The 10,330-nt window shown below is 34.4% G+C and overlaps 1 protein-coding gene and 1 pseudogene across 1 annotated transcript; one reads left to right on the top strand and one right to left on the bottom strand.

The window, feature by feature from the left end:
- The first annotated feature begins 498 nt into the window (after window positions 1–498).
- Window positions 499–1,534, top strand: LOC120157055 (thioredoxin-like protein CDSP32, chloroplastic). Its single transcript, XM_039168316.1, has one exon. It carries the CDS (start codon window positions 550–552, stop codon window positions 1,456–1,458), a length of 909 nt encoding a protein of 302 aa, XP_039024247.1. The 5' UTR covers window positions 499–549; the 3' UTR covers window positions 1,459–1,534.
- A 428-nt stretch (window positions 1,535–1,962) lies between these two features.
- Window positions 1,963–6,173, bottom strand: LOC120157044 (annotated as a pseudogene).
- Between the last annotated feature and the right edge of the window lie 4,157 nt (window positions 6,174–10,330).

Below are 10,330 nucleotides of genomic sequence, written 5' to 3'. Positions count from 1 at the left end.
AAAATAAAATACTCTAAAATTTTATTTATAATATAAAAAATTAAATCTACAACTTACAAAGAACAGTCGCATTTACTTTAATATAGTAACCTTTATTTATAATTTATTTAATGACTATTTCAATTTATTTTACACAAAAAGAAAAGTAAAACTACTACATAAATCCAAATCCTACTGTCCTTAGCACAAACGTAAAATCAGGAAACCACTTACAAAGTTACAAACAATAGACTTTATAATTATTAGAATACATGATAATAGTAAATTAGAATATATAGATTAAATTTAAACTTTATGTATAATACAATGGCTAGCACAAGAATTTAACCAAAAATTAACATCCAAAGTGCTCAAAACTCAAAAGTCATGTCCAATGATAATGCAGAACATAAAAACAAGAAGATATGTGGATAAATGAACCCAACTAAACCAAAAACGAGTGGTTGCCATTTTTGGTCGACAAGATTTTTAGTGTATTTACATCCTAATCCCTAAACCTATTCTATTTCCCAAGAAGCCCAGTTGAGAGCTTTGAGAAGAGAGACTTCAATGGCTGCTGCAGTCACAAATCTCTTAACTAAGCCACCACCATGCACCGGTCTTCATTTCATCCCGAGAGCCACTTGTCTTAGCTCCCATGGTTCTTTTCTTCCACCTTTCGTTTCAAAGCCGAGACCATTTTCAACGAAATCACTCGAAAGAACCAAACCCCCTCGATTCATCACCAAGGCGACGGCTGCGCCGGGGACAAAGAAATCCCCGAGCGACGAGAGGGTGAAGCAGGTCCACAGCATGGAAGAGTTCGACGAAGTTCTTAAAACGGCTAAAAACAAGCTCGTGGTGGTGGAATTCGCGGCCAGCCACAGTTACCACAGCAGCAAGATATACCCATTCATGGTGGAGCTCAGCAGGACCTGCAACGACGTCGAGTTCATCCTGGTGATGGGCGATGAATCGGACAAGACGAGAGAGCTCTGCATAAGGGAAGAAATAAAGAAAGTCCCACACTTCAGCTTCTACAAAAGCATGGAGAAAATCCACGAAGAAGAAGGGATCGGGCCGGACCAGCTGATGGGCGACGTGTTGTACTACGGTGACAGTCATTCGGCGGTGGTTCAGCTCCACTGTCGGGAGGACGTGGAGAAGCTGATCGAAGACCACAAGGTGGACCACAAGCTGATAGTTCTTGACGTGGGGCTCAAGCATTGTGGGCCGTGCGTGAAGGTGTATCCGACGGTGATTAAGCTGTCGAGGCAGATGGATTCGGTGGTGTTCGCGAGGATGAACGGTGATGAGAACGACAGCTGCATGCAGTTCCTCAAGGACATGGACGTTGTGGAGGTTCCAACGTTTTTGTTCATTAGAGATGGTGAGATTTGTGGAAGGTACGTGGGGTCTGGGAAAGGAGAACTTATTGGTGAGATTTTGAGATACCAAGGGGTTCGTGTTACTAATTAAGATTGGAAATTCTAAAACTATACAAATGTTGGAATTTATGCATTTTCACTAGTGTAAAACCACATCTTTACTTTAACTCTTCATCATTAATTATTTATTTCGGGTTAAAAATGATTTGAAATTTTGCTTAAAACAGTGGGACATATCTTCATAGAATATATTCGAATTGAAAAAACATTACAATTGATAAACATAGTTTAATTTTAAATTCATATTCATTTTCTGCTTAGAACAACATGGACAAGAAATCGCCCTTAATAATGCGGAAAATTCGTCCAAAATGATATACATAATTACAATATATAATGTTATAAGGGCCATTTTTGTAGCAGTTTGATAAGTTCAATAATTATTTTATAATATTTGATGACCAAAAAGATATTTTGACATAGTTCCATGACATCTAATGTAATTTATCATATTTTTCATGTCTAGTTTATGTTGGACAAGCTTGTGTCCAACACCACGGATATATAAGCTTAAACCAACTCGAGTCTTTATTTTTTCCTTGGCAATTCAAGTCTTTAACAATAGGTTTGAATGACAAAATATCGACCTGAAAATAATGCCCTAGGAAAATCTTATGCGTTCTCAAAATAAATAATACTTAAATCTAAAATAATCACAGGGCATGAAACTTGAATGAAACATATCTCGTCCATTGCAGTAGTAAAGAAGCCATTCACCAAGACTGAGTTCGGGTTGAGACCGTGCAGCAAATGCAAGTGCTTTTATCGGTTCGGCTTGTTGCATTCAAGCTTCACGACTGTAGAATGCATCAAGCGTCTTCGCAGGTATACGATGCAGAAGTTCACGAGGAAAGATACGAAGCAGTGTCCATGCTAGATCAAGTGACTGGAAGATGTTGCGAGTATCATAAGCACCTTGCGTGACGAACTTCCTCTCAAATTTGTCCAGGAACTCCAGATAAAGCTGTAGCATTGACAAGAAGGAGAAAATCAAAATGCAATCTCAACACAACTTTATGTTTGATACAGCTGTGCATAGTGTCAACTACCCATCCAAAAACACGAGCGTGCAAAGTAGAGAGAAAGAGAGAAGCAAACCAGATCCTCAGAAGAAAGTGCTTCCTCTCCAACCACAGCTTTCATTGCTTGAACATCTTTTCCGATAGCATAATTCGCATAGAGCTGAAATCAAGAATAGCAGGGTTTCAGTATCAATATTAATAATACTAATATTTAAGCTAGAGGGACCCTTGTTAACCTGGTTGGACACATCAGCATGATCTTTACGAGTCATCCCTTCTCCAATAGCACTCTGAACATACACAACAGAAGGAAAAGCTTAGCACAAACTCCTAATCTGTGCAGTTTCTTGACTCTCATGCAAGATGAAATGATAACTAGTATTAGTCGTACCTTCATTAATCGAGAGAGTGAAGGGAGTACATTAATTGGTGGGTATATCTGTTCAGAAAATATATAATAATAATAAGTTAAAAAAATTACACTTCCAAACTTAGACACTGGCTTTTCATATGGAAATCAAAACCATTTGGCAACTTAGAACTCATTTAGTATGCTCAATTTCTTATCAATTCAATACTGCTGACTATTTATTATTCGTACAACAATTTTTCAGTAATGTCAAAAATGCATATCATTTCAGTCACCTGTCTATTGTAGAGCTGTCTATCAATGTAAATCTGCCCTTCAGTAATATAACCGGTAAGATCAGGTGTAGGATGGGTAATATCTGGTTAACAGAAAATAAACAACCAAATATTATATCAGATACCCAATAAAACTAAAAAGAATACTGTACTGTGCCAGTATGCCTCTTACCATCATTAGGCATGGTCAGAATAGGAATTTGGGTGATGGAGCCTTTTCTCCCTTCTATACGCCCCGCTCGTTCATAAATTGTGGCCAGATCAGTATACATATAACCAGGATATCCACGCCTTCCAGGGACTTCTTCACGAGCAGCAGATACCTAGAGGCAAAGGCACACACAGAGCATGATGAATGATGCAAGTCTAGCATTGGTGGTATACACTGCATTGTAATGGAGTATCAATTTATTGGTTTGTCAGATTTAAGTAATTCTAAGTCCCTGTCACGTGGATTACATTCAGTTTCTAAAGTCACTTTCCAGCTCCAAAAGAAAAAAACATATTGAAGATCTTAAGAAAACAATATTGCCTTTGACTTTAAAAGTATAGAGACATTCGAAAAGCACAAACAAAACACTGTTTGTCAATAAGCAATAACTTGAGAATGAAATTGTGTGCCATATATATCCTCCCAGCTAAAAATTACATAGCATATGTACCTCACGAAGAGCATCAGCATAAGAACTCATATCTGTCAATATAACCAGAACATGTTTCCACATTCATAGCCAAATACTCTGCAGTTGTGAGGGCAATTCGAGGTGTGATAATTCGTTCAATTGTGGGGTCATTTGCCTGTAAACACATTAAACAGAGCAGTTCAAGAGGGGGAAAGGTCATCTTCAATGGGAAAAGGGAATTCAAAATGACATGAATATATAACTTGAATCAATTTAGTGAATAAGAAAAATGCAGGGAGGATTAGATCAATTAATGGAGATTACCAGATTCAAGAAAAGGGTCACTCTCTCCATTGATCCATTTTCCTCGAAATCCCTCTTAAAAAATTGAGCAGTCTCCATATTCACCCCCATAGCAGCAAACACGATGGCAAAATTGTCTTCTTCTTGGTGATCCTAAAAGTTCAATCCACAGAATGGGATGATCACAATTTGAAAGTGGAATAAAAGAAATGAGCAGGCATCTAGCTTCCAAAAAATGTGTATTGGTTCCTTTATGCACCACAAACAAAAATCATTGACATCCAAGAATAAACCATGAACATCAAGCACACAGTCATGTCAACTATATAAAACCAATAGTAGGCTACAGTATAGACATACATCAAGGAGATTATCAGACTTTTCCAATCGCTTAACGAGACCCGCCTGACGACAGATTTGAGCAGCTATCTCATTATGAGGAAGACCAGCAGCAGAGAAAAGAGGAATTTCTGTCCACGGGCAATGGAGTTCATGACATCAATTGTTGAGATCCCTGTCTGAATCATCTTCAGGGTAAGTCCTCTCACTAGGATTGATAGAACTCCCTGAGAAAGACAAGGAACAGAAATTAAAATCAGTAACATAAACTTACTCATCTGTTAACTACCAGAATACCAACGTTTGCTGAATACAATTACCAGAAATATCTAGATATGCCTCAGGCAAAATAGGAGGGCCATTATCAATGGGTTTTCCAGAGCCGTTAAAGATGCGGCCTAGCATATCAGATGAGACAGGTGTTTTCAAACCTGTAAAACATACATTAGAAGTGGCTCAACAGTCGAAAGCCAAAAGAAAATGACTAAACTGACAACCTTACTTCTGTAAAAGGTTTAAGATCCCAAACAATGATGATTCAAGACGTCAATAATGGATGGTTAAAAATTTTCCCTACTTTAGAAAGATCAGCCTCATTCCTTTCTTAACCATAAGATTTCTATGAGAGCTCCAAGAAAATATCAGTCAAATAAGGAAAACAAAAAAGGTTTAGCATCAAAGAACACAAAGTCATAACTAACATTTCAAAATAAAACACTGAGGTTTGAAAGATCCCATGAAGGTAACAATTCTATCTACCATCCCAGTTTTACAAGCCATGACAGAATGAAACCTACAACACCAAAGAATGGCAGACTTATTACCTCTCCTGTAAATTGCACTGTTGTGTATTTGTTATCAATTCCAGATGTTCCTTCAAAAACCTGTAAAGGGAGGGAGGGGAAAGAACAAAGATGCCGCAATCAAAACAGATTTAAAGCCATTCCAGATCCAATTCACACCAAATGCTCTCAAGATTCATATCTAATGGTAATGATATTATTAGATTTAGTAAATGATATATACACATTTCCACCACTATGTTATTCTACTCCACTTTTCTTGATCCACCAAACAGCAATCAAATCTTAGGACCTCTCATCCTATAAAATATGCCAGGACAAACACCTGCACAACTGCTTTCTCTCCATCAACTTCCAAAACTTGACCTCTTCGAGTTGTTCCATCACCTAAACGAATATTGACAATCTCCTGAAACTTCGGACCCTGAAACATATAAAAAATTTATGCATTATATTATCATACAACTAGCTATTAACATTGAAGACAAACTATAGAGATATGAAGGAGCAAACCTACCTTAACTTTGTCAAGAATGACCAATGGTCCAGCAACGCCAGACACGGTTCTATACTCTGCAAACCAACAACCTCGATTTAAACTTTTAGATAATCATCACACCAACAAAATAACAACAAATTCTCACCAAAGCATCCCTCCAGCCTCAGATCATATCAATGAAAAAAAAACAGGAAGTAGTTGTTTGATTAAGAAATTAAAGAATTAAATATCCACCTTACGTTCAAGATTGTGTTAATACACCGAACCATTGAAGACATATTTCATGAATTTAAAAGTATTACATAACCAACCGACTAAAAGATTAAAAACAGAACCACTCCAGAATCATAATTTTTTTATTTGATAATAGATCGAAAAAGAAATCGAGATTAGGAAATGATCAAAATCCAGATTGAAGGCTTTGAATGTAAAATGAATAGGATACCCATTCCGATCTCCAGATTTCCCTCCTCCATGTCAACGAAATTCTTCTCGCGCCCATCTTTGAGTTCAAAGCTGGTTACAAATTTACAGACATCAAGAAGAAGAAAAAAATAACCAGAAACCTATATCACTGAATCGAATAGTCTTTTAAGCAGATCAAAAGAAACTAGAAAATTCGAAATCGTTGTTTCATATCCAAACGCGCTACCGTCGTTTTTTGGGTGGCTAGTGATTGAATCGAAATCAGCAAAGGTTTGACAACACTACATTCTTACCTCGATTACACTCTGGAAAGAGCTAATGAGAGAAATTCATCCAAAATGAGAAGATATATCAAATTTGAGTTGGACAGGTCCACTGCGTAAATGATGATAAACTGTGAACGAGTGAAATGAAAATTAAGGGTAACCACTGACCACCAACTACGATGAAAAAATATTTTGATATTTTATATTTTAATTTGATTAAATATATCATTTAATTATTTAAATTGTTCAATAAAATTATACTACAACAACAATAAAACTCAATTTTCATATGCAATAAGGTAATATGAGGTAGAGTAGTAGACCGTCCTAAACGCCAGGTAAAGAGCAGTTTCTGTGGAAGACTTCTGACAGTCAGAAAATTAAAAATAAAGATAAAATACAATGAATTTATAAATAAATAAATACATAGTTGAACAGACTTCATATACAGTCTTCATATGTGCATCTGTAATGGGAAGTAATCCCCGCAAATAAATCTCTGCGTAAAAATCTCTACATATAGACAGAAAACGTAAATCCCGGCTAAATTTAAAAAGATGAAACATGAAGAGAATGATACACAGTAGTCAGCGATAACAAGCTACAAGAAGGTATAAAGTTAAATGGGTTAAAACCTAAACTAAGATAATACTCCGCTACCCTAATTCTAAGCTTTCATAAATTCCAATGACAGAACCGTATAAAAAGTAGAAGTCATGAAAATTACTACTAAGACATTAAAAAAGAAGACAGAGATGCTACACCCTATGGCTGTGGCCCACACTACTCGGCTACCATGATCTTAAGTATCCATACTTTCCTGTCAGAGTTCATGTCCTCGGTAAGGGCTAAATCCTTCAAATCAGATCTCAAGCAGTTTATCCACTTCCTCCTTGGTCGTCATATCCTTCTGGTACCGTTGGTTGTAATTGACTTTACCCTCCTGACCGCATCAACGGTTGTCGCCTAAGGACATGTCCAAACCACCGTAGTCTTCACTCCCTCAATTTTTTGAATACATGCACCACCCCCAAGGACATCCTAATTGCAGAGTTTGATGTCATGTCCCACAGAGTCCTACCACATACCTATCGAAGCATTCTCATTTTTGCGGCCTCCATCCTCCTTGCGTGATCCTTCTTGATTGTCCAACATTTTGATCCATACAACATCGCTAGTCTTATTGTCATTCTATAAAATTTCCCTTAAGTTTTAGAGGCACTTTCTTGTCACACAAAACTCCAGTAACAGCCCTTCACTTTAGCCATCTCGCCTTTATACAGTGTGTAACGTCATCGTCTACATCCCATCTTTATGTATCATAGACCCTAGGTACTTGAAACAATCCTTTAAGGGGAGAACGTGTCCTTTGATGCAAACTTCTACATCTTCATCGTTTTGATTCCCACTGAAGTTTGAACATAAATACTTTGTCTTTTCAATATTGATCCTTAGACCTTTTTCTTCCAAAACAGTCTTTCAGGTAGTCAATCTACTATTCAGCTCATTTTTTGTTTCAACAACTAGGACAATGTCATCAATAAAAAGCATATACCTTAAAATATCGTCTGGTGTCGCACAATAGATGTCGTCCATAATCAAGGCATAATGAACTTGAAACACAACTGCGAATACAACACAAAATTATATTATGTCAAAATTTAATGAAGATAATAATCTGTCAATTAATATTTTAGAATTATACATTTGATCATGTTACTCAAAAAATAATAATTTAATTAAATACAATATATTTAATTATCTAATTAAATTGTGACGCGAAAACAAATTAAAGAAATTGGGCATTATAAAGAATCAAACCGAGGACGCCTGGTTTAATAGGCCAACCAGCAGCCACTGAACCAAGGGCACTCAATTGCTTAAATTTTACAACAAATAGTATATATCAAGTAAAATTAGATGAAAATTAGACATATATTTAATAAGTTGAATAAAAATATAATATATATTTTATTCTTTTATTAATTTGACTATATTACTAATAAAATATATTTTCTAAATTAATAAAAAAATTAAAAAAATTAAGTTAAAATAAAGATAAAATATATATTTTTAAATTCGGGATATGAAAGAATAAAATATATATTTTATTCTTTTATTAATTTAAAAATATATTTTGTTATTAATATATATATATATATATTAAAATTAATAAAAGAATAAAATATTTTGAAGTAAAAGTATATTATTACTTTAAAATAAAATATATTTTTAAGTATATTATTTGAATAGAATATATTATTTGAATATATATTTTAAACTTTAATAAGATATATATTATTTGTTGTAAAATTTAAACAATTGAATACCCTTGGCCGTGGCTGCTTGTTGGCCTGTTAAAACCTCTGTTTTGAAAATCGAATCGGACTGGCCGGTTCAATCGGGAACCGTTACTTAGTCCGGTTCAATCTAAACCGGTTGAACCGTTATTAGTGAACCGGTCAGAACCGTTGAACCGTTCGAACCGGACCGGCCAAAACCCGGAAAAAACCGGGATTTTTGTTTTTTTTTAAATAAACCAAACAACGTCGTTTGTTAAACGAGCCAAGTCGAACTCGAGTATTGCTGAGCTCGACTCGAACTTGAGAACTTTAAAAGTAAGCTCAACTCAACTCAAACTCACAAGCTAAAAATTATCAAATTCAACTCAAACTCGAAATATAATATTGAAATTTGAACTCAAAAAAAAATTAGAAGCTCGATTGAAGCCTAAAATTAGAGCTTGATTGAAGTGAACGAATAGTTATATAATTTTGTTATGATTTTTTTAACCCCAAATTTATTTTTTAATTATAGTTATATAATTATATTTATTATTTAATATGTTTTACCTTAAATATTATGTTGTAGTTAATTTAAATCATTTTGTTTCACTTGATCTTATGGTTTTTAACTTATATATGCTATGACTTGCTTTGAATATAACTTGTGATATAAAAAATTATTTTTTATTAAATATTTTTGGTATTTTTATTTAATTTTTTAAATAATTATGACGTCGTTCGGTTCTTCCGATCGGTCAGACCGATTCGACCGATTGAACCAGTGAACCGATAACATGATCGGTTCGCTAACCGATCCGATTCTGAAAACCATGGTTAAAACAGGTGTCCCTAGTTTGATTCCTTACAACGCCCAATTTCTTCAATTTATTTTCTTACAAACATAGGGTGACACGTTTCCCTCCGTCTGTAACAAAACAAATTGAAGAAATATAATATTAATCGTTATTTCATTATAGTTCAGATTTACCTGCAGCATAACAATTTTATATAATTTAAAGCTTTAAGAGAGATTTACAAGTGGCTAAATTTTATTTACTATATGTCTATTATTTTTAATCTATTTTATTTTATATATTATTGATGGAGAAATAGATTTTTCCTTCTTGTTTCTTCAATCATGCACGTGGCAACAAAGATGAGGTTTATCCAGGGATGAATTTTTGGTCATCTCGACTAGAAACTTAATAATCCTAATTCGACTCTGATTTTAATATAATTTAACATATTTTAATCCCGACCCGACTTAAAAATTTAGCAAAAACTTCAATTAAACTCGTATTGATCTTAAAAAATAATTAGAACAAATAAACGTATTATATAAAAATAACTAAAATAAAAACAATGTTTTAGTAAATAGATTGAGACACGTATAGAGGGTTTTTAATAAAATATAATTCGATCCGATTCTAAAACTTTTAACAAAAAATCTGTCTCAATTTGCTCCAATCCCGAATATAAAAAACTCACCTCGATAAGGTCATATTGAGTTGAAATCCGTCGGAGACCGGAAAAAATATTATTCTTAATTTTGTTTGCTCTTATAACATGCCTTTTTATTTGTTAGATTTGATGCTACTTTTATAGTTACATTTATTTAGTTATCTTATTAATTTATCTTTGTTTTAAGCCCTCCGACTTGTTATCTTTTATTGATAATCTTATTGGTATTTC

This window comes from Hibiscus syriacus, unplaced genomic scaffold, assembly GCF_006381635.1.
Source record: "Hibiscus syriacus cultivar Baekdansim isolate YM2019G1 unplaced genomic scaffold, ASM638163v2 tig00002840_pilon, whole genome shotgun sequence".
Classification (NCBI taxonomy): Eukaryota; Viridiplantae; Streptophyta; class Magnoliopsida; order Malvales; family Malvaceae; genus Hibiscus; species Hibiscus syriacus.
Note: the sequence above shows the minus strand (reverse complement) of the source record. Positions and strands in the feature narration are given on the sequence as shown.

Excerpts from the sequence above, each read along its gene's own strand:
- LOC120157055 (XM_039168316.1), top strand. The coding sequence starts at position 550 with ATGGCTGCTGCAGTCACAAATCTCTTAACTAAGCCACCACCATGCACC.